The sequence below is a fragment of the Nannobrachium achirus genome (assembly GCF_963921795.1).
Source record: "Nannobrachium achirus genome assembly, chromosome: 4".
NCBI lineage: Eukaryota > Metazoa > Chordata > Actinopteri > Myctophiformes > Myctophidae > Nannobrachium > Nannobrachium achirus.
In genome coordinates this window covers 74,975,280-75,000,878 of record NC_137813.1, presented here as the reverse complement: position 1 = coordinate 75,000,878, position 25,599 = coordinate 74,975,280, and the positions used below count along the sequence as shown (strand labels likewise).

The window sequence follows — 25,599 nt, the reverse complement described above, 5'->3', positions numbered from 1 at the left end:
AAGAGGGGGCACAAGTACACCAGACAAGCGTACATGTTGTCTTGGCAAGCATGCAATCCAGTTGGTGTTCTGCTTGGCAATAAACAAGAAGCATATTGTAGGCCTAATGTACAGGCACGTGCACACATAGACATCAAAGGGGGCTTGAGCCCCTGTCTATTTGTCTGTAAAAAAGTGCCCTATCCAGACCATGAATGCAGTTTTCACTATGTAATGGTAAAAAAAATGCAAATGCCCCCTTTTCATGCCATAACTGAAGGAAGCATTCAAGAAAACTGCCTTGTCCAAACTCTCCTGACCTTGAACTTATGTTGAAAGAATTGCCCTCTCTGCGTAGAAATCCATGCCGTTACGCCACATCTCCATAATTGACTTGATCATACTTAATTCAGTGTGGTATCATGCACCGAAAACAGCCGACCTCCAAGCTCACAACATGTCGCAGTGCGACACGTTGTGAGCTTGGATATTTCCACCAAAAGGCCCTTTTAGAAATGTCAGCCCCTGCTTCCCCAACATTCTCTGCACGTCCCTGGTAACGTAAACCCTGTGTCGGTGTCTGTGTCTTCAGTATATAAGCTAAGTCTAGGGAGTCCAGTTAGACCAATTATTAGTTTACAATTGAGAATGAATGCCAAGGGACAGTGAATACAATTCCCGGCACCGGCGGGTGCTGCGACGCTGCCGCGGCAGGTGCCGGCCGTTACCTAACCCTAACCTTAACCTCAGTAAAACTATGCGCCGCCGGTCCTATCTGCCGGTCCGTGTGGCGGCTGCCGGTCCTACCTGCCGGTGCGTGCGTTGGAACTGCCGGTCCTGTTCCGGGTGCCGGGAAGTGTATTCGCTCTTTCTGCTGAACGCACAGTTGGCTCTTTCATGTAATCAATTCCCAACAGATCTCCACACCTCTTGTTTTGAGGAGCGCTGGTTTCAGTTCATTCAACCTCCTATTGAGTGTTGCCCGGTGAGGTGCGCTCTAGTGAGACTTCATTACGCAATGGTATTGCACGCTTAGAATAGCTGACATTCACAGCGGTCGCATCCGCGACACTATGTGAGCTTGGGGGTCTGCTATTCTAGTCTGATAAGGAGTCTATCTATCCGTTACAGCTGATGAAAGTTGGGGTCCCATTAAATTAACGATACAGGACATAACACACCAATATAAATATGCTTCAAGTAGCATGTGAGGGGTCAAACTAGGGGTTTTTCATGATGCTGAATCCATTGCAAGCATTTGGTTTGCATGGAAAACATTCCTTGGGGTAAAGGGGGCTCCCACAAAACTGTGAAAAGTGATGACTCATCACTAAACCATATTTTTGTGGGGCCATTTTTAGCCCAAGGAATGTTTTTCGTGCAAAACAAATGCTTGCAATGGATTCAGACTCATGAAAAAACCCTAGTTTGAGCCCTGACATGCTACTTAAAGCATATTTATTTTTGGTGTGTTTTATCCTGTAGTTAATTTAATGGGACCCCAACTTTCATCATCTATCAAGGCTTCTCCTAGGGAAACTGCATTTCAGTCTTTGTGAGATGTGTTACTAGACACCTTTACAAACACATTGGTGAAGAAATGTTTTGGTAAGGAATTTATCCCAGGATATTTCTGAAGATATCCCCTGACTAAACATCATTAAACAAGGATCATACAGTATGTTGCATCAGCAACATGATCACCTGATACATGGATATATATATATATATATATATATATATATATATATATATATATATATATATATATATATCGTTGTTTCCTGTTGAGATTGGCACATTTCACCCAGGTTTTTTCATCTCACTCATGTCACTTGGTCTGCTGACCTCACTCAGCAACGAAATAAACAGAAAATAAACAACAATACAAATAAAACAATTCACAGGAGGCAAGCAGTGATCACCCCATGATGTGCACTGCAATGTAGTTTCAAATGCACTACATTGCAGGCGCTTTTTGAGAGTGAAAAAAATAAGAAGACACGTGTGACATGTGTGATCTGGGCAGCTTGCCCCAGGAAATGTGCCAAGCTCAACGGTATGTGCGTGTGCGTTCAAATAAAGAGCTTGATTCTCAACTGATGTGCTTGTTGCCTGGTCTTTATAGTCTTAAAGGAGTAGTTCACCACTTTTCAACCTGTCTTCATATAATAGGTCCTCACTAATGTTCATGATAAAATATCACATTTTTTTTCTACTCAGTCCAAGTCTCCTAGGAGAGCTGTGGAAAGTTCAGAATCCATCGTCTTGTGACATCATCATTTTCCCCAAAAAAAATGTAATCAATATTTTTGAAAAAAATATTTTGATTTTTAATATCGCGAGAACAATGGCTTCCACTTTAAAATTGCAACTTTTCAGGAATAGAAAGCCTGCAGTTTCTATAAGCTGGATTGGTAATCGATGATGTCACAAGACTATGGGTTTCTGACCAGCCCACAGCCCTCCTCTGAGGAAAAAAAGAAAAAAAAAAAGAAAAGCTATTTTTGAGTGAGGACCAATTATATGAACATAGGTTGAAAAGTGGTGGAGTGCCCCTATAAACAAAACACTTAGACGTGTGCGTATGTATGGACTGTATGTTGATAGACCACATGTGGTGCAGTCTATTGCAGCACTTGATCAATCTCCCTCTGTGGTGTTTGTGGACAATCTGTAGAGGAAAGACATTAAGAATACCAGGTTCTCAAAGACATTTTTCATGGTTAATAATGGATTCATAATTAATCCAATCTCTGGAACTGCTCAGAGAAAAATGCCCTTTGTTGGCAACGGGTGCTGTCTTTGGGCTAAAATTGGAACAATACAGAGAATATTAGAGAACCACTTGAGAACCATGTAGAGTCAATTGTAATCTTCTCTGTGTCGTTCCAATTTTAGTACCACTTTACCTCATGTTTCCACCTCATATATATAGTCTCAATGAATATAGCCTCCCAAAAAGTACCGCCCCCTTCTCGAGGGGGCCCAATAGGAAATGAGCCCCCTGTGACATAGCATGGGGCTGATTTCAAAAGAGTACCGTTCAGACACACCCATTCAGAAAGATCACTGAAATGAAAGGCAAGATTTAGAGTTTAATTGGGTTTTTTGGGGGCTGGAAGAGACAATGGTAAAACCAAAAAACAAGAAAAAAATGGAAAATGTAAATTCATGGTGGGGCCCCTTTAAGCGTGCATCTGTAAAATAAGTACAGGCGGAAACACTGAAAGAATGTCGCAGCAGGTGAAACACTTCAAACTGACACAGAGGCAGTTATAAGGTCAGGGGCGTCACAAGGGGGGGAAAGTGGGACTGAGTTACTAGGGCCCAAGGTGGTGGAGGGGCCTTAATTATTTTATACTTTAGCTATTGAAAAATAGCAGATATACAAGCTCACAGCGCGGCACCGAGTGCCGCGCTGCAAGCTTGTAGATCTGCTATTTTTTAAAAGTCGTGAAAATGTGTGCAAATCTTTGAATATATGTATTTTTTAAGCGAACATTTGTAACTCAAATTTTGCTTCTGGGGGGTCCCTGGAACGAAATATTTTGAGATGGGGGTCCGTGGCCAAATACATATCATTTTGGGGGTCCTTCACATGAAAAGGTTTGAGCTCCACTGACATCGAAACATAGATTTTTCAAAAAACCTTAGAAGGATTTGAAATATTCAAAGATTTTCATGATTTTTCAAAAAATAGCAGATCTACGACTACAAGCTCGCAGCGCGGCACTCGGTGCCGCGCTGTGAGTTTGTATATCTGCTATTTTTCAATAGTTAAAGCACAGGGGCCCCACAGTGAATCCTTGTACCCGGGGCCCAGAATTTGGTGCGACACCTCTGTATAAGGTGCACATCTTTGTTCAGTTCACTGTGCTGCCTTTATATGGTAAACACTACTGAAAACTAGGCTTTCATCAGTCTGCTCATCAGTTGACTGGCAGTAGTCCTACAGTTACATTAGCCTACATACAGTATAATGAATCATATCTTGTGTTAATTAATCATATACTTTATTAATCATAATAAAATAATCATAATCATAAAAAGAAACATGAAATGTACATTGTCATGCAATCGTGGATCGTGATTCTGCAATATTTGTTTGACAGCCCATCATTTATATCACTCAGCACAAAAAGAAAGAAAATGTTACTTCGGTCCATTATATCACCCCTTTCCCTTTAATAATACCAATTGGTATTGTGTTTTATATAATTCTTTATCGTTGTTTCGTCACCTTTCGACCCAACATTTGCCAAAAATGTGTCCATTATGTCTCCCCTTTAATTATGCCAAATGGTATTGTGTTTGATATCATTGTTATCGTTGATGTGTCACCTTTACAATGAGGTATAGCTTGTAAGGATCTGGCATTCGTGGAATGAGCAACACAGCCAAACGAGTCGGTAGCGCCCCTCCGAAAATGGTCAAAATGGCTTTAATACTGTTCTTTTGGTGTTCACATGTGTTGCTTGCATTGAATGATTGCACTCTCCCACAGTAATAAGGTAAAGAACACATATTGGCCATTTTCACGCTTTGTTAAGTTTAAGCTCGGTGTCAGTGAAGCCCAAAACGAGAGTAAATGCCAGCAGAACAGTAGAATGTTGAATATAAAAATGTCTACCGATGATGCAAATACGCTTTGCGCTAGTTGGCACATGGATTGAGTACTAACTTGCCCACACACATACAAACGACACCGAACATGACTGATGGTAGAACTTGCGCTATATCTGCTGATGCACAATAAGACCATATACGTGGCCACGAGTGCACAAGGCGCAAGTTGGCACCTCGACAGAGTGCAGTCTATTCAGGACTTAACCCATTTAGGCCTAGAATTATTGAATGCTTTAACCAGTGAAAAATATCAGATATACAAGCTCACAGTGCGGCACCGAGTGCCGCGCTGCGAGCTTGTAGATCTGCTATTTTTAAAAAGTCGTGAAAATGTGTGCAAATCTTTGAATATATGTATTTTTCAAAGCGAACGTTTGTAACTCAAATTTTGCTTCTGGGTGGTCCCTGCACTAAATATTTTGAGATGGGGGTCCGTGGCCAAATACATATCATTTCGGGCGAGGCTTGGGTGAGGCTTGTGGTTACCTGTATTTTACCCCGGCTGAGAGGGTTGGAGACACGAGGCGCCTCTCAGCCGGTGTAAAATCCCAGGTAACCACTCACCTCTTGTGGCTTATTGCTTCATTACTCAAGTGCCTTGATTACCAGTCACCATCGAAGTGAATTGATAACAATATGACAGATGGGGGCAGGTGGTGGTAGGGGGGTGTGGTGAAGTACAAAGCGAGCGCTCCGCTCCGGTCCCAATCTCACTGGTACCTCAAAAACACTGTAACATATCGTCGTTGTCGGGTGAAAACCTTGTATGTCCAAAACTGTTCCTTTTGCATGTATCATTTAAAAAAATATTTAAACTAGTGAAAACAGCCGATCTACAAGCACACAACGCCTCGCACCGCGAGGCGTTGTGTGCTTGTAGATCGGCTGTTTTCACTAGTTTTGTGCGACGGCCTTGTATGATGAAGCGGGGCTTTACTTTGCGAAAGAACGGACACAATTGAAACTTGGAGATACGAGGTTTCCATCCGACAACGACGATATACATACATACAGCAACATCCAACAAAACCCACACAGAACACACCAATGTCCATTTTCATTTTTTTTTATTTATACTTTGTCTTTTTTTTCTCTCTTTTTAATGGCCTCCAGTGACATGTAACTGTAAAATAGTAGCGGTCACAGGTCCACATGGTAGGTGTTTAAATGTAATGGATGAATGAAGGAGACTTCTAGCATTGGCCCACCATGTTTGACCCCCTCAGGGTGAAGGGTGCTGGGTGCTGCTGGGACGCACGTTAGGGGGCTGTACACTGCAAGGAAGGAAGGAAGGAAGGAAGGAAGGAAGGAAGGAAGGAAGGAAGGAAGGACACTATGGCAGTGGTTCTCAAACGTTACTTTTTTTCTCAACTTCAAGGACCCCCATGAAGGCCAATTCTCCTTTTGCACAAAGTAGTGCAATGCAAGATAGAGGGCGCCAGATCCCCTTGAGTCACACCCTACCACTACTTCTTGTTCATCCACAGAGCATTGATTCTAGTTGTTTTCTCCATTAGATTAAAGTGCTTTCTTTTCACTTTTTTCAACTTTAATTACTTGTCAAAATACATTTTATTTGTCTGCCTCATCTTTTTACCATCCCAAGTAATAAAAGTTGAAAAAAGTGAAAAGAAATCTAATGGAGAAAATGACTAGAACCAATGCTCTGTGGATGAACAGGAAGTAGTGGTAGGGTGTGACTAAAAGGGATCTGGCGCCCTCTATCTTGCAATGCACTACTTTGTGCAAAAGGAGAATAGGCTCTATGCACAGCAGCCATATTGGAGAGAAGTTGGGGTCTCTCCTCACATCCTTCAAAGGTGTTACCAACGATACTAATGAAGGCTCTGTTCCATTTTGTGTTGCACAAAGTTGTTCTCAAACCTTTTATTTCAAGGAGCCCCATTACTCTAGGTAGGTCCGTTTGGTTCCATTTGTACACTCTCAAGAGTTACAGTACACACCTTCTAAGGGGTCATTTGGAACCCCCAAGGAACCATGCACGAGGGTCCCTGGACCACACTTTGAGACCCACTGGTGTAGCAGAGTGTTTCCAGTGAGCCAACATGCACAGTATCAGCATCCTGCCTCTGTTTGACCAGAATGGAACAGAACCTTCGTTAGTATCATTAGTAACACCTGTGAAGGAAGTGAGAAGAGACCCAACCTCTCTCCAATATGGCTGCTGTGCATATAGCCTATTTAGGCTTTGAGTGACAAGCGTCGACTGACTCGCCGCGCTACAAAAGTGAAGACAAAACGAGAAAGAACGTGTCACGGAGGACCTCCACCGACAAAAATGGAAGGTTGCCGACGCCTCACAAAACATGACGTGTACTCTGTGATTGTTTGGGAAAATGAACGAGATCATATCCACTTATCGGTTTATCGAGTCGCGGACATGTGTGAATTCTCGAAACTCAGAACGTTAGCGAGGCGCGCAGTGCGACGCGTCGCTCGACACTCGACTCTTCAATCATAAATTGCCATTAAATCTGAGAGTGTGCGAAAGGGGCCCATTCGGGGTCCATTCGCACGCTCGCACGAGTCCATTTGGAACCCCCTCGAGGAATCCAGAGGGGCGCCTGGACCCCACTTTTTGAGAACCACTGCTCTATGGACATGACCAGCATATCATTGTCATAGCTCATGCTTTTACAATCCAAACATTGGCTTTTTATCTGTGCTACAGGAGGCCTTGGTACCAAGCAGAAGCATAAATACAAGTCTACCCCATTTTTAAACTAAGCGCATCTAAATGTTTTTTTCTTTTTTTTTCTTCTTTTTTTGTATTTATTTATTTTTAACCATAGATATGTGCACGAAGATACCGCGCCGGCCGCTGCTGTTCATTTGATGGAGCGACGAGTCAGCACGGCCGCCATTTTGGCAGGGGCAAGCATGTGTGTGTCTATTGAAGCAGGAGGTCTTTCCACTGTGAAAACCATCATGACTCATTAGGCATGAATGTCTTTTGAAGCAAGAGGTTTTACCCCTTAACATACTGGATGCCGCCGACACGTTTGGCGTGCGACTCCCCGTGATGTCCCCGAGTGCCGTCGGTGATAGGGTTTTATATTAAACCCTAGCTTGCTGTCTGGGGCAGCCGCGGCTGAAGAGAAAAAACTCAAATTCCCACAATGCAACAGGAGATGGCTCAATCAGGAAATCCGGTTTTCCATACAGGCCAATGTTATGAGATTCACAAAAGTGGATTCATCTCGTAATCTAACTCCAGATCACGATGTTTAAAACGAGCCCTTCTCTACTGACCGTTACTGACCGTTTTAATCAGATCCTCCGAAATATTGGAAAAAACATTAAAAAACCCTGGCACTTTGTGATTAAATCATTGTTTAATCAACTGCATCCAATGTGTTAAAATCCTCATAACTCACTCAAGCGGTTTGGTTTGTACAACTGGCAGACATGTATGATGTAGATCAGGATACTTGGTTGAATGAAAAAGGTGGGTCTTCGTAAGAAAGCCCCTTACTTTTTGTTAGTGGTTCTCAACCGTTTATTAATATTTTGAACATCTTCTAGGACCACCCGCACCCCATCTCCCCACATCTATATATCTATACAGTACAATATATTTAATATAACACGGCATAACACACACATTTCTATTTTATAGACAGTTTTCATTCATATTTAACATTAATGATCTTGAAGCTGGTTTTATACTTAGCCGCTGCACGCCAATTTCGTGCAGAAAAGAATCGCCAATCTTCAAGCTCACTACGCATGCAGTACGACGTGTCGTGAGCTTGTAGATCTGCTATATTTTTAATGCACAACGCACGCAACGACGTATATCAAGCCAGAAATCACAAATAAGTTAAGTATGATGGACTTGTGAAATATTATCTAAACATACTGTATTTCTTTTATACATTTAACAAATGTACAATATATATTTATATATATGATTTCCTTTTATACAATATAGCCTATGTTATTTATTTTTTTAAGCATTTTCCCATGGACAACCTGCAATTATGCCATGGACCTCTAGAGCAGGGGTTCCCAAACGTTTTTGTCTCAGGACACCCCATAAATATTTCTTTTTTAAATCCGACGCACCCCTACATTATAATGTTCACTCCCAACACCTTATATTTATAGCATATCGTCGTTGTCGGGTGGAAACCATGTATGTCCAAAACCGTTCGTTTTGTATTCATCATCTATAAAATTTACTAAACTAGTGAAAACAGCAGATCTACAAGCACATGCTTGTAGATCTGCTGTTTTCACTAGTTTTGTGCGACAGTCTTGTATGATGAAGCAGGGCTTTGCTTTACCAAAAGACGTACACATTTGAAACTTGGAGATACGAGGTTTCTGCCCGACAGTGACGATATTTTAGTGGTTATATTGTGAGGAAAATGTTGAGCCATTTTGGTTAGAACTGACTGAAAATAACTTTGTACTTCCTTCAAGTTTAAATATTGTTTCAAGTGTCCAAATAAATTCCAAATATTATCAAAATTGATCTTGCGGCACCCCTGGACTGTCGTCACGGCACCCCAGGGTGCCCCGTCACCCACTTTGAAAACCCTTGCTCTAGTGGTCCATGAACCACTGGTTGAGAACCACTGTGTTATAATGTAGAAAGTAACAGTAATGGTTATAAAACAAAAAAGAAAGAAAAGAAAGAAAAGAATCATATCCTGAGATGCTTTATATTGCCTTTATGTTGCCTCTGCCAACATGGCGGCTGTGCCAAACCTTCGATCCAGCCATTCGAGGCCAGCGCGGCGTCTGCGTGCGTCTACATCTCAACGGCTCTGGCTTCCGCCAACGCTCCGGCGGGAATGCGAAAAGATCGTACAGAATCTCCGTTATAGAAAACAAGAGGGAAACCCTGTCGTAGATAGTCTGCGGGGCGCTCTGCAAAGCGCTCGCACTCACTTAAGTTTCAGTTTGTTTCGGTACATTTTCAAAAAGCAGTATTTAATATCATTATTATTAATATTTTATTTATTTATATTATTTATTTTTCTTGTCTGTCTGCCCCCCCCGCCCGCCCCCCTTCCCCGCACCAAGGCGTCGTTTCTCAGCCCGTGGGTGGTCCTGGGACCCCCAAAAAAGTGGCGCGCGAGATATTCTCGTAAGGGTCGCAAACAAAAGAACAACAGTGATAGAGGAATATTGCGTTTAAACCACTTAAGCCCTATATACTTAGTTGACCGGAGTCCCCCTGGGGTTTTCTACGCTAAATATCTTCTTTTTTTTTGCCAGAAACAGGCGATCTACGAGCTTAAAGCGTGTCGCGCCGCGACACGTCCCGAGTCCCGTAGATCGGCTGTGTTCCGACGAACGTCGTCAGGGGGGAGGGGGGTTTTGGTGTGGTTGCGGTTTGTACGTCTGATCGGTGTTGTTTCCTGAATTCATGGTCAACATAAAATTCGGGTCACAGTGCGGCGTCGGTTGGAGAAGTGGTGCTGTCTGTCTGTCTGTTTGTTTGTTTCGGGGGGTGGAGATGCAGGTGATGTCAGCTCCGTCAGTCAACGCTCCCCTCTGGATGGTCGCCTCACACGTGGCGCTTGCTTGCGTCCGGCCTCACCGATTCGGAGATGGTCGGTAATGCTGCGGGGTGGAATAGTGTTTGCGTTACTCACACGTATGCATTACAATTAGTGGTGTGACGATACATTTTAACAGCGATACGATATGCATCACGATACATGGTTAACGATACGATACATGGAAGATATTAGTTAATTTGTTGCAAAATGATACGAAATCGATTTAGTAACTATTTAGCAAAGAAATTAAATCTGGGTAAAATATGTAAAAAATCTATTATTATGGAAGTAAACGCTGTGATTCTCTAGCAAATACATGGACATTATATTTTCAACACATATGGACAAACCCACCTTAACATGAACACATAGATTACACACATTTATCGATAGTTATATGGAATGGAAAGCTAATTAGACCCCTCTTTTTCATTTTCCCCTCTTAAAATTGCTAAATACAAGGAACTAATGCTTAGTTTCCATACAATCAATTATTTGCATTGCAAAACGATTCGATACTGATTACCACATTTTAAAACGTTACGATACGATACAAAGCCAAATCGGTATGATATTTTGCTTTTGCAAAAGATATAGTAGATCATTGCAAATTAAAATCAATTTTTCGATTCAGTTACTTTATCGTCACACCCCTATTTACAATCCAACATTGTAAACACAATGTTGGATTGAACGTCCATGCATTTGCTAGAGAATCACAGTGTTTACTTATTTATATCCATAATATAAAAACATTTATTTTTTGCTAAATAGTTACTATATCGATTTTAAATCATTGAATCCAATCGTATCGTATCGCCATGAATGTATCGTATCGTCAACCATGTATCGTGATGCATATTGTATCGTTAAAATGTATTGTTACACCCCTAGATTATATTCAAAGATTTGCACTAATCTTCATGTTGTTTAAAAAATAGCAGATCTACAAGCTCATAGCACAGCACTCAGTGCTGCACTGCACTATGATCTTGTAGATCTGCTATTTTTTTAAACAGCCAAAGTATAAAAAAATAACGCCTAAAGTGGTTATGTGACACAGATGCGTTCCCGGTCTTTGGACTGGTTAGGAATATTAGGATGGTTAGGAATATTAATTAAGTAAGCAAGAGGCAAACATTGTGAAAATAGCAGATCTACATGCTAACAATGCGCATTGTGAGCATGTAGATTTTCTATTTTCACAATATTTATCTGCGGAACCGAGTCACATTAAATGTAACACCTATATTATAGGAAATATTTGAACTGGGAATATATAATTCCCAGTTCAAATATGTTTATTTTGGGGGTCACGGCCTAAAAAGGTTTGAGAAGCCCTGGTATAGAGCATTAACAAATTCATCCACCAGGGGCAAAACTATATATATTTTTAAAGAGAAAACAATGAAAAGATTAAGTAAGTGAATATTCGACTTCGGTGAACAACGTCGAATAGTGACTTTGATATTCGAATATTCAAATATTTGTTGAATGCCCTAGTGTGTGCATGTGTGCATGTGCGTGCGTGTGTGCATGTGTGCATGTGTGCATGTGCGTGCGTGCGTGCGTGTGCGTGTGCGTGCGTGCGTGCGTGCGTGCGTGCGTGCGTGTGGGTACCTGGCTCATCGGTGCTGAGGTGGCGGGAGCTCTCCACCAGCTCTCTGGCCACCACGGCCAGCTGGAAGGCGGGGTCAGGCAGCGGAGACGGAGCGTCGGGACTGTCGGTGACCGGAGATGACCTGTTACTCCTGAACACACACACACACACACACACACACACACACACACACACACACACACACACACACACACACACACACACACACACACACACACACATGCACCCACATACACACACACACACACATGCACCCACATACACACACACACACATGCACGCGCACGCACACAAGCACACAGGGATGAACTCAGTAAAAATCCATTTAGGCCTAGAATTATTGAATGCTTTAACTATTGAAAAATAGCAGATCTGCAAGCTCGCAGCGCGGCACTCGGTGCCGCGCTGCGAGCTTGCAGATCTGCTATTTTTTTTTTTTTATTATGAAAATTTGTGTGCAAATCTTTGAATATCTAGTCAAGCTCACGAGGCGTTGTGAGCTTGTAGATCGGCATACATAGTGATGGGTCAAGTTTATAAAATATGGACAATTTACGTGGTTAAATGTCTGAGAATACACATTAACATGAATCCAGCATGGACTGATTAGATGACAGTGCTGTCAAACAAGTCTATGAATCTATCTATGAAATCGATGAAAATCTGCATCACACATTTATACAATATGTAGAGGGGGTCCCTGCTTCATCTCTCTCTCTCTCTCAGCTAAGGGGTCCTTGGCCTGAAAACGTTGAAGTCCCCTGCTGTAGTATGATTGAGTATTTACCTACTGTATATATTTTTTGCAATGTTTATTTTACTATATCTACTGCATAGTACTGTGTTCTATCCATCTGTCATTCAATGTTATATGAGATACTTCAATGGTTTCCTGTGTAAATAAGCCAAGTGCTTAAAAGCGGGAAAAACTCCCGAACGGCCGGTTCATTCCTGGTCGAAAAAAAAAAATCAAAATAAAATGTCGGCCTTCGTTCCATATTGGGGGCTGGGCGGCCAACAAAGTAAATCGTCACTGTCGGGCAGAAACCCCGTACATCCAAGTTTCAAATTTGTAATTTTTTTTCGCAAAGCAAAGCCCTACTTTATCATACAAGGCTGTTGCACAAAAGTAGTGAAAACAGCAGAACTACAAGCACACAACGCCGTGTGCTTGTAGATCGGCTGTTTTCACTACTTTAAATCATTTTTAAAATGATGAATACAAAACAAACGGTTTTGGACATACAAGGTTTCCACCTGACAACGACGAAATATAACTCATGTACAGTAATTGGCCCACTGGCTTGTCACTCTATAGCGCGCAATGAGGGCCTCTCCAACTCTATTTTCCCGGGCTGAATCAGGGGCCCAGCAAAAAGGTCACTGATTTACAAAAAAATCTAAAAAGAATACGCCGGTAATACAGTAGGTTTCTGCCTGACAACAGCGTTATGATATACTGTCTGAAGATCATCTTACCCAGTGTCCCCTCCAAACAAGCTCTGAGTGGTCAGCACTTTGTGGACGTTCTGGGGAAGAAGACACAGGACAAAGAAGACACTTCATGTTAGACATCATCTCTTACATCAGTGGATCTCAATACACATCTAAATCAATGCTTTGTCTTTTCTGTTTCAGTTTCATTTAAAAAAAAATGTTGGCAGGGGCGTCACAAGGGGGGGGGGGGGGGGGGGGAGTGGGATTGAGTTACCAGGGCCCAAGGTGGAGGGGCCTTAATTACTTATATTGAAAAATAGCAGATACACAAACGAGCTTGTAGATCTGCTATTTGCAGGGTCTGTATTGCTGCTATCTGCGAACATTTGTAACTCAAATTTTGCTTCTGGGGGGTCCCTGGAACGAAATATTTTGAGATGGGGGTCTGTGGCCAAATACATATCATTTTGGGGGTCCTTCACATGAAAAAGCACCACTGAGCACCACTGAGCATTTGAGCACCACTGACATAGAAACATGGGTTTTTCACGATTTTTCAAAAATAGCAGATCTACAAGCTTGCGGTGGGCTTGTACATCTGCTATTTTTCAATAGTTAAAGCACAAAGTAATGCGTAATAATGTGTTCTCAGTCTAAATGGGTTAAACCCCCTCCCCCCATGAAGAACATTCATGGGGGCACCGCAGTGAATCCTTGTACCCATGCAGGGCCCAGAATATGGTGCGACGCCCCTGAGAATCCGCCTCAGGTCGTAAATGTTCTCTCTGTTACTTTCCATCACTGGTCATTGGCTTCCAGAAATACAAACAAAACTGCAGTTGTGTTGCTGGGCCACCGGGGGGCAGTGCGGCCCCGTGACTGGAGGAGCATTTAGAGGCAGTTGGACATGAATGTGAAGCGAGGTCATTTGTGCCAAATTTTCTCGCGGTTCAGTCGTTTTATTGTCACTTACAAGCTGCAGCCGGTGACATTATGGCGACTATAGGAGCCTCCTCAACGGTGAGTGAAAAATACAAGGACAACATCAAAGTTGTCATGAAGGCAAAATGGCAGCAGTGGAACAAAAGCTGTTCAAAAAGAATGAATGGAAAATGTAATACAATGAAATGAAATGAAAGCACAGGAATTATAAACATCTGCGGCAATCATTGTAGAGTCCATATACACACACATATGGCCATACAGTATTTAATATGCCAGTTCATTCTCGCGCGCACACACACACACACACACACACACACACACACACACACACACACACACACACGCGCACGCGCACGTGCACGTGAACGCACGCACGCACGCACACACACACAGGGACGGATTAACCCCCGCAAGGGCCCCTGGCCGCTAAGTTTTTAGGGCCCCCCCAACCTCCACCATAACCCCCCCTCCGACCTGACGTGCACTACACGCACACACGCACACACACACACACGCACGCATGCACGTACGCACGCACGCACGCACGCACAGTGTGTGTATATATGTGTTAGCCTTGCATAGCGAGACAATATCACACTGCGGGGGTATCCACCTGTTTTCGCGGGAGTTTACTGGAGATTATTTGGACCGCAGGAGTTTACTGGAGATTATTTGGACCTGTTTGGACCACACTTCCGGTTTAACAGCAGACATACAAGCTCACGTCGCGTCGCAGATGCAAACGTTGTGAGCTTGTAAATCACACTCGGCTGCGCCGCCGGAAGCTCGGTACAGCGTCTGCGCAATGCACTATGGGGCGTTGGAAAGTCGTGGATATATATATATATTCCGGGGGCGTTTGCAAAAACTATTCAAATGGACTATTGGTTAGACCTACAACCAATCAGAGTAGCCCAAGAAACCCAAGAAACAAAGTGGAATGCAACAACCAAAGTGGAACGATACAAACACAGTGGAACCAGCAAAGGTGATACGCCCGCCCTACATTTGCATACTGGGCTCTGGTTGGTTCCCTCATGACTCATGAGAAAAATGGCCATAGCTGAGCGAGGCTAAACCCTATCTGCTGCATTTTGTTATCAATGGAAGATAGAGTCTAGTTGCACTAGGCTATTATGTGTGTGTGTACGTGCGTGCATGAGTGAATGGGGGTTTTGTCAGAGTCAAAAACATCTGCCACACCTGCAGGTGTGCATACGTAATTAACATCCACCATCTTGGATTCCCGGTTTGCGAAATAATCGAATGCTATTGGGTGGGAGGGGGAACGAGGGTGGGTTTGCCACTCAGTAGAGTCAGTAGAAGGATACCTTCTTTAACTAATTTGAACTTTAACTAACTCGATTGAAAATGAATAAGACCACAACATTAGGGATGGGCACTCAAATATTGCAATGTTTTATGTCACGTTATTTAACACATTGAACGCCATCATAGCGTTAATGGAACTCACTGGGGCGCGAGAGTGCGCGACGTGCGTGCATACATCGGCTCGGGTGATGGTCGCGCATCATAACATTAACGTGGTCTTGTATAATCCAATTCAATGTGTGATCGCGTCACTCCATCGAGACATCATTGCGGGCAGGCCCCGTTCACTTACAATGGAGCTAGAATGAGCTCTGTTTACCAGCGCTCTGCACGCGCGTCATCAGCAAGCGCCGCTGAGGCTTATGGGTAATGTAGTGTTTTAGCTGAATCTGGAGATTAAATAGCGATCATTATTTTTTGATAGAAACGACTTGAATGCCAACTATCAATTAAAGACGTTTCCAGACGTCTTTTGGCTTAAAGTTCGGATTTTTCTTTTTTTTTATCGTAAAGAATTACTGACGTTATATGGCTGCATTGAAGTGTATGATTCAAATTGCTATGGTTTATATTGTTTATAATTGTTTTAAAATGTTTTAGTATAAATAAAGTAACTTAAAGGAGGACATTAGTGAGGACCTATTATGAAGAAAAGTGGTGAAGTCCTCCTTTGAGTAAAAACAAAAAGACGCTAAAGTCTATATAGTAATATTAAAAGGCAACAATCGTTGAATCAGAGAATTGCGATAATCGCAATATAAATCGATTAAGCACCCTCTAGGCCATACATGGGCAACAGGCGGCCCGGGGGCCACATGCGGCCCCCACCTTCACTTAATGCGGCCCACAGGTTAATACCAGAATACTGATATATTATTGATTTCAGCTGTTACTTATTCCAAACATGACCTGCTTTAATTCCGTCAGTCTATATTAGTAGCTTAATGACTAGTATAGTAGTATTAAAATGTATTTTTTTATGTCCATTGTTTTTTATTTAGGTTCATAAAGTTGAGTGAGTAAATAACAAAATGCGTTTGAAATTAAATCAAAATGTTACATTTCAGGATTAAAAAAAAAGAAAAAAAATCAGGATTCCAATTCAAAAGAAGCAAAAATAGCCGATCTACAAGCAAGCTTTAAATTAGCTATTTTTGCTTCTTTTGTATGACATACTAGAATGACAAAGTAGGACGTAGCAATATGCAATGTGGCCCTCTGGAGTGAAGGTGGGAATATAGAGGCCCTCGCCATCATCAAAGTTGCCCACCCCTGCTCTAGACCTTTAATGGGAACTGCGACGCTTACAATACTTCCGCACCGACTTAAGTTCCAAGATCGAAAGGTTGTAATCGCCTGTCGTGCGTGCGTGCGTGCACGCGCTCTTCCGTTGGCCCGTGCACGTGCGTGCTGCAGTGCTGTAGGTGCAGTCAGCGTTGCAGCAGAACACGGAGCGCAGTCAGGGGTGTCGCACCAAATTCTGGGCCCTGGGTACAAGGATTCACTCCGTGAGCTTTAACTATTTTGCGCTTTAACTATTGAAAAATAGCAGATATACAAGCTCGCAGCTCGGCACCGAGTGCCGCGCTGCGAGCTTGTAGATCTGCTATTTTTGAAAAAATCATGAAAATCTGTGCAAGTCTTTGAATATTTCAAATGCTTCTAAGGATTTTTAAAAACCTACTGTATGTCTCTACCTCAGTTGTGCTCAAACTTTTTAATGTGAAGGACCCCCAAAATGATATGTATTTGGCCACGGACCCCCATCTCAAAATATTTCGTTCCACGGACGTCCCAAAAGCAAGAAGAGTTACAAATGTTTGCTTAAAAAATACATATATGCGCAAATTTTCACAATCTTTCAAAAATAGCAGATCTACAAGCTCGCAGGCTGTAAGCTTGTATATCTGCTTATTTTTCAATAGCTAAAGTCTGAAATAATTAAGGCCCCCTCCACCGTGGGCCCTGGTAACTCAGTCCCACTTTTCCCCCCCTTGTGACGCCCCTGAGCGCAGTGGATGTTCTGGTGGCTGTGGCGCCCCAGGCTGTGTCAGCCACACACACACACACACACACACACACACACACACACACACACACTCAGAGGAACTGCGTGTCCCCTTCACCCAAGAGGACTGTCACTTCCGCGCTGTCGGGCGAAACCTTGTATCTCCACATTTCAACTTTTTTATGATTTATTTGTCCTTTTTTTTTTGAGCGGTGGTAGACCGCTCCATAGCATGGCCATGTGTGTGTGTCTGTAGCCTGTACATGTCATGTTTTGCCATAGCATTGTGTGTGTGTGTCTGTAGCCTGTACCACCTAGACTTAAATCCTAGTCTGAAGACGTTATGCAAGCACGACCACCGCTCACTTCACACTGGGTTAAATCAGTCAATGCCCTGATTAATCATACAAGAGCGGTGAGCGAAAAGTTGTGAAAACAGCAGCTCTACAAGCTTATAGTAGTGAGCTTGTGTTTGTGTTAGATCTGCTATTTTTTGAAAAATCTTCAAGATTTGGGCAGGTCTTTGAATATTTTGAACCGCTTCTGTAAGTGTCTTCTAAATCCGTTTTTTCAATAGTAGGCCTGAATAAACTGTTTTGGACATACAAGGTTTCCACTCGACTAAGACAACTTCCTCCTCAGGTATGGCGTCACACTAGGGACTTTGCCATCTTCTCTGCTATTTCCCCGCAGTGCAAGAAGTCCCCATTGCAGTCAGGACTATTCACTCCCCAACATTCCGCCGTAATCTGAAGACTTCAGACTCCACCTTAAAGGACAACTCCGCCCTAAATCACATCTAGGCTCATCTTCCTACTGATATTGATCCAACATGACTGTCCATGGGGTCTATTAGGCACAAATGCCCCTGGTTGTCCAGTTTCCCCTGCAGAACCCAGCAGCTCTCATAGCGTGGAGCCTATAAGCCTATCACGTTTACACTATCTGTTGTGGTCAAAAGTGTTTTTATTTTTCACAATGTGTTCCCAAAAAAGCCATCACACTCTGCTTAACTGTTAAGCAGAGTGTGATGGCTTTTTGATGACTTGGTAAAACACACAAAAGCATAACATCTGTTAAGCCTTAACAGATGTTATGCTTTTGTGTGTTTTACCAAGTCCAGGAAAAGATGCCCTGTGATTGGCCAGTACAGTCACTTTGATTGGCAGTTGTGCCGAATGCTCACCCCAAAACATGATTTATGAGATTGTGGTGGTTGTGTGGGACAACCAAGGCATAGCTGTGTTTGTAATGACAACTACACATTCATGAAAATAAAATCACTTTTGACCACAAGAAATAGCCTAAAAGCGATAGGCTTATAGGCTCCACTCTATGCTATGAGAGCTGCTGGGTTCTGCTGGGCAAACTGGAAAACAGGAGTAGTTGTGCCTAACAGAACCCATGGACAGTCTTTTTGGATCAATATAAGTAGGAAAATGAGCCTAGAAGTGATTTAGGGAGGAGTTGTCCTTTAACCTATTAGCCTTGACGACCATGGTAGGCTTATGCTAAGGCTAAAATGTCATTTAGATGTATTTAGACAGACGCTAGGTTCATTGTGTACCTGGTGTCCTATAGTTTGGATTATAATTTCGATTGACAGAGGCTATCCTCCGATCCTATAGTTTTCTGAGGCACTACAATGTCTCTCTGCATTTGACATGTGTTTTCCACTCTGGATAAGTGTGTCTGCTAAATGCAAATAGGCTAATTGTTTGATTGATTCTTGATTATTTTATCAGACAAAAATGGAGAAAAATGGAAAAAATTGAGAAATGGAAAAAGCAGATATACAAGCTCACAGCGCGGCACCGAGTGCCACACTGTGAGCTTGTATATCTGCTTTTTTCAATAGTTAAAGCATAAAATAATAATATGAATGTAGCCGTTCTAAATGGGTTAAAGCGGTTCAAGTCTACATTTCCATGATGCCTCGCAGAATACTACATCCGGCGACATCCGGCGCCTGTTGAATTGTATTCATTCTGGTTGAAGAAAAATGCATATTATCCCCTCTTCTTTTACCATATTGCTTGTTTGGTCAAAATTGCCTGTTTTTTTTATGGACCATAACTTACACATGGATCATCGCGGTTGTATTCGTTCTTCTGAAACAGTGAAAATAGCTGATCTACATATTGAACCTGAAATATAGTTTAAGTACTCATCACATAATGACGCAAGTTTAGCTCCCAATGGGCCCTTCCTAGAACTGTAGCAGAGGGGAAGTCATTGGCTTGCAAAAATCCCAAATACTCAAAGAATTAACTGCAGTACTTGGGTAAATGTACTGAGCTACTTCCTAACAGTGGAGGAAGTCTCTTAACACTTTCACAGCTTGGCCAGAATGGCTGTCGGTGGACTAGCTGGAAATTTCTATTATTGTATTATGATCTGGGACAGGATTCATTTTAGAAGACCATCAGTGCGATCCTATGTAACATCATTCTTTTTACCGCATCATCATCGGCCGTTGTTTACTCACCAGCGAATTGGCTTAGCTCTGCATTGGCATATAGTGGGGATTTTGGAGGAGGCATCTTCCCCCCTGTGCGCTTCGTGTGCCCAATCCGTGCACGATCCGTGCTGTCTGAAAAGCTACCAGAAGTACTTCCGGTTCAAAGGGTTGAGAGAATGATCCTTTTAGATCAGTCGAAGAAGAGACGGAAAAAAGCTGCCGATCGTTTTTTCTTTTTTTTTTTCTTTTTTTTTATCACTTAGTTCGTTTTTAATGACCTAGTACCGTAAATTCCGGCCCGGCAAATTTAAGTACCAGAGAAGTACGGTTTAATCCGGTTTTAATATTAAGTGGCTCCCCGTGGCTGAGAAAGAGTTAAGGGAAGACAAACACAGAGATGTAAAGTAACTAAGTGCATGTAGGCTACTCAAGTACGGTAGGCCTACTTTAGTTACTTTATTTACTTTATCTTCAGTATTTATAAATTTCAATTATTTTTCACAAAAAAAAAAGAAAAAAAAAACACTTCAGCCCTCTGTATATTTAGGCCATTTGAAAGTATAAGCTCACAATGTGCCAATGCGTCGCAACAAATTGTGAGCTTGAAGATCGGTTATGTTCAAAAGATGTTTTTTTTTTTTTTTTTTATACATTTTGAACTTGAGAAATTCTGCATAATGAGCACTTTTACTTATACAAGTTATATTATGAATGCAGTATGGATACTTTTACTTAAGTAAAACATAATGAGTAATTCTTCCGTCCCGCGGTGGAGAAGGAAGTGAATCATCTGTGTGTCCTGCAGCGCCCACAATGCATCTGGGCAGCCAAGTCTGTGTGGAGCCAACTGTTTCCACTGCCACTGGGTGGTCCCTGAGTCTGTGTGTGTGTGTGTGTGTGTGTGTGTGTGTGTGTGTGTGTGTGTGTGTGTGTGTGTGTGTGTGTGTGTTTGTGTGTGTGTGTGTGTGTGTGTGTGTGTGTGTGTGTGTGTGTGTGTGTGTGTGTGTGTGTGTGTGTGTGTGTGTGTTTGTGTGTGTGTGTGTGTGTGTGTGTGTGTGTGTGTGTGTTTGTGTGTGTGTTTGTGTGTGTGTGTGTGTGTGTGTGTGTGTGTGTGTGTGTTTGTGTGTGTGTGTGTGTGTGTGTGTGTGTGTGTGTGTGTGTGTGTGTTTGTGTGTGTGTGTGTGTGTGTGTGTGTGTGTGTGTGTGTGTGTGTGTGTGTGTGTGTGTGTGTGTGTGTTTGTGTGTGTGTGTGTGTGTGTGTGTGTGTGTGTGTGTGTGTGTGTGTGTGTGCAGGGGCGTCACAAGGGGGGGGGGGAGTGGGACTGAGTTACTAGGGCCCAAGGTGGAGGGGCCCTAGTAACTTTTTAGCTATTGAAAAATAGCAGATATACAAGCTCACAGCGCGGCGCCGAGTGCCGCGCTGCGAGCTTGTATATCTGCTATTTTTTAAAAGTCGTGAAAATGTGTGAAAATCTTTGAATATATGTATTTTTTAAGCGAACATTTATACTCAAATTTTGCTCCTGGGGGTCCCTGGAACTAAGGCCAAATACATATCATCTTGGGGGTCCTTGACATGAAAAAAATTGAGCACCACTGACATGGACATTCACGATTTAAAAAAAATATTTTTGGGTATTTTTCAATAGATAACATTCATGGGGTGCCCGCAGTGAATCCTTGTACCCAGGGCCCAAAATTTCGTGTGACGCCCCTGTGTGTGTGTGTGTGTGTGTGTGTGTGTGTGTGTGTGCGTGCGTGCGTGCGTGCGTGTGGCCAGGATCCCTCTCTGCTTCCTACTTCTGAAGGATGATTTAAGGGGAGTTCACACCAGGAACCATACCTGGCAACGATAATTATGTCCACAATGATGAGCAATAAACCCTCCTGCAAAACAGTAGATGCGATGCCATTGTTGATGTATATGGGTTTTCACTCACATTTTCCTTTATTTTCATTCTCTTTATATGTGACTGAGACTGGATAAAAGATAGGCAATAGTGGCAATAGTGAAGTCCAGCAAATTAACAAATTAGGTTTGATTTTGGTTTTTTGGTGTTTATCCTTTTTTTTTCCATATTATCTAAGAGTGTATGTTTTAGAACCTTCTCATTGCAACAGATATCCATTTTAGAATCATTAAACAGCTTAAATTAGTTTGTAAACAGAGCTGTGTTTTTTTCCTTACACCCTTCTGGAGGGTGGAGACACACATTAACATGTCAAAGCCAACATTTACATCTGCAGTTTCTGTTGGCTAAAGTGTGGTTGTTGTTCTCAGGTTTCAGCTGCAGATCACCACCGATAGGTTAGGACTGTTGAAGGGTGGAGTTAACAATCCATTCTTCACACCATTGTTCTGTGTGGATGTATGTGGATGTGGATTTCCTTGTGAGCTGGCGACTTCTTCTTTGCCTCATGTTACTATTGAGCCGTGCACCAAAAAGACGTTTATTTAACTCAGTCAGGGCCGGTCGACTTTTAGATCGACTATCTCACTATGGAGTTCCCTGCCAAGCGACTTTAATCGACTTTTATATAAAAGCATTGTTTAAGCTTTTAATTTGGGTTAATAGACGGAGCGGAACGGTTAGCTTACCTTCGGCTAGTAAAAAGACGTAAACCGTGAAAAAAAAAGGATACGATTATGACATCACCTTTAAGCCATAGCTTCCTGTTTACGTAGGCCTCTGCTAGCCGCTAGGCTCAATGCAAACCATCCGACCCTCACGCAGCTTCACTAGGTCGGATTTTGATTCGGAAACTTTCTGTGTGGCATCTGTATACGTTCCGGTGCCCATACCGATGGTGGTTTTAGACGATCAAGCACGAATTGAACAGTATTGAGCTCAGATGGCGGCCCGCGGGTCTCCCATTCATGTCAATGGGGATCGACGTCATCGTCCCATCCTTGAATGTTGTGAACCTTGGTTTTAACATGGGTTAACATGGGGGCTTCCACAGTCTATGGTCTATGGCTCGCTCTAGTGGTCATTTTGTGGTATGGTATATCAACGTGGCTTGGTAAATTGATGTGATTATGATGATTAAATATAGCTATTTCCTGGCGTTATAAGCGCACATTCATATTTAAATTTGGCTGGCAATGGTTAATTTGGAGTGTTGCGGGCTCTCTGCTCTTTTGCAGTCTTTCTCAGCCTGGTTGGTTAGCATCACCATATAGCTGACTCACACCTGACTCATACTGCATCACAGTCAGTCCACATCAGTGTCGTGAGTTGAGGACAGGGGCTTTCCAACTTTTATGACTCAGGGAACCCCTGTAAATAACTTTTTCATCCACTTTGTTCATTTTTAGAATCTTAACATCCTATTACGTAACGTAAACATGCACATCTTTTCCACCTGAGATGCGGTAGGCCAGTGGTTCTCAACCTGTGGGTCGGGACCCCCAGGGGGGTCCCCAAATTATTTTGGGGGGGTCCCCAGATGATTAACTTGTTTTCTCTCTCAACAGTAAACAAACCAACATAAAGTTTAAGTGTAGAGAGGGTTTATGCACATTTCTAAAGTGACAATGTAAGGACTTTTTAATCTCTAAAATAACAAATAAAATTTTGGCCAAATTGTCAAATATTAGAGGAATAAATTGTGAAAATGGCAGATCTACATGCTCACAACACGTGAGCATGTAGATCTGCTATTTTCACAATAGAACCGTGTTATAAAAAAAGGTAATGCCTCAACTCTTAGTGCTCGTCAGGGTGGGGGGGTCCCCAGTTAAAATATGATTATTTTGGGGGTCGCGGCCTGAAAAGGTTGAGAACCACTGCGGTAGGTGACAGAGAAATATCCATGTCAACTGACTGAATAATAGTTATTTTCAGTCGGTGACAAGCCTACCGTATAGGAAAAGAAATAACTAAATGTGTTTAACCACTTGAACCCCTGCATCCCTATAATCTGGGGGAAAAGGTTCTCCAAAAATAGCTGATCTATCGTGACGCGTTGTGAGCCTAGACGAGACGAGACAAAAGCCACGTGAATAAACAGCAATAACTGGGACTTGATCAAATTTTGGCAAATTTGTTGATGACAAAATATTTTTATATTATTTTCTTCTCACATGTCCTGTGATTAGCATGTCACCGGGCTCTTTACAAACAACTGCTGCTTTAAATGCAGCGTTGCTGGCAGCACACACACACGCACACGCACACACGCACGCACACACACACGCGCGCACACACGCACGCACGCACGCACGCACGCATGCACACACACGCACACACGCACGCACGCACACACACACACACACACACACACAGTTGAATGGCACGCTGCGCTCACAACACAAAGTTACAAAACTACAAAGCGACGCAGTTCATCTGTCGCCGAGTCGTGGAAGTATTTGCAACATTATCCAACGTTATCAAGCTTCATCCGACAAGCGACAATATAAAGCAGGGGTTTTCAAAGTGGGTGACAGGGCACCCTGGGGTGCCGCGACGGCAGTCCAGGGGTGCCGCGAGATCATATGATAATATTTTGAATATATTTGGACACTTGAAAAATATTTAGTATAATTTTAACTTGAAGTACAAAGTTATTTTCAGTCAGTTCTAACCAAAATGGCTGTTATCTCAACGTTTTCCTCGCAGCATAATCACTAAAATATCGTCACTGTCAGGCAGATGCGAGGCGTTGTGTGCTTGTAGATCGGCTGTTTTCACTAGTTTAGTACATTTTATAGATGATAAATACAAAACTAACGGTTTTGGACATACAAGGTTTCCACCCGACGACGACGATATGCTATAAATATAAGGTGCTGGGAGTGAAAATTATAATGTAGGGGTGCCTCGGATTAAAACAATATTCATGGGGTGCCCTGAGACAAAAACGTTTGGGAACCCCTGATATAAAAGAACATCATCAGGCTTATCGGACTAAAGAACAGGGAACTGGCTGATATGTTTTATACATATACATGTATTGTACGTGCCTGTGCGAAGCCCAGGAGTTTCCTGTTGGAGATTTCCAGGTGTTTGCGGCTCAGCTCGGATCGTCTCAGCTGGCTGTCGATGTTCATCAGCCTCCTGTTCAGCTCCGCTACATCTCCCTGAAACACACACAAAAAAACACCTTTATAGACGTCTCCATGAAACATTTAACCCATTCAGAACGGGTACACAGTATTGTGTCATTATTTGATGCTTTAACTATTGAAAAATAGCAGATATACAAGCTCACAGCGCGGCACTCGGTGCCGCGCTGCAAGCTTGTAGATCTGCTATTTTTTTTAAATCGTGAAAATTTGAATTTTGAACCGATTCTATAAGTGTCTTTTGAATCCTTCTAAGGTTTTTTGAAAAAACCCTATGTTTCTATGTCAGCAATCTGGCCGGCCATCGTCAAAGAAAAGTTCCTTTTCACACCTCCCAGAGAAGTTGAAATTCCAGCGTCTTGACGAACAACATCTCACTTTTTAACTGAAGCTATTCCTCACTAAAACATAAGTAAAATGCCTGTAATATTTTTTTTCGTGATCCTTAGAATGTCTAGAACATATTTTATTATTGTGAAAAATATCCCCAAAATGCAAATTAGAACATGATTTATGATTTATGATTTATGGCTATAAAACCTTACAAAAGCATTTTTAATTTTTTTAAATTACATTTTCCTG

At 42.4% G+C, this 25,599-nt stretch overlaps 1 protein-coding gene across 1 annotated transcript in view; it reads right to left on the bottom strand.

The window, feature by feature from the left end:
- Positions 1–11,391: 11,391 nt before the first annotated feature.
- LOC308283185 (syntaxin-binding protein 4) overlaps positions 11,392–25,599 on the bottom strand; it is a gene marked incomplete at both ends in the record, with an annotated part of 314,024 nt that continues 299,816 nt past the window's right edge. The window contains 4 exons of the mRNA XM_080723564.1: positions 11,392–11,414; positions 11,766–11,896; positions 13,246–13,295; positions 24,916–25,032. Of these exons, the coding sequence (XP_080579690.1) occupies positions 11,392–11,414; positions 11,766–11,896; positions 13,246–13,295; positions 24,916–25,032 (321 nt within the window). The remainder of the gene's footprint in view (positions 11,415–11,765; positions 11,897–13,245; positions 13,296–24,915; positions 25,033–25,599) is intronic.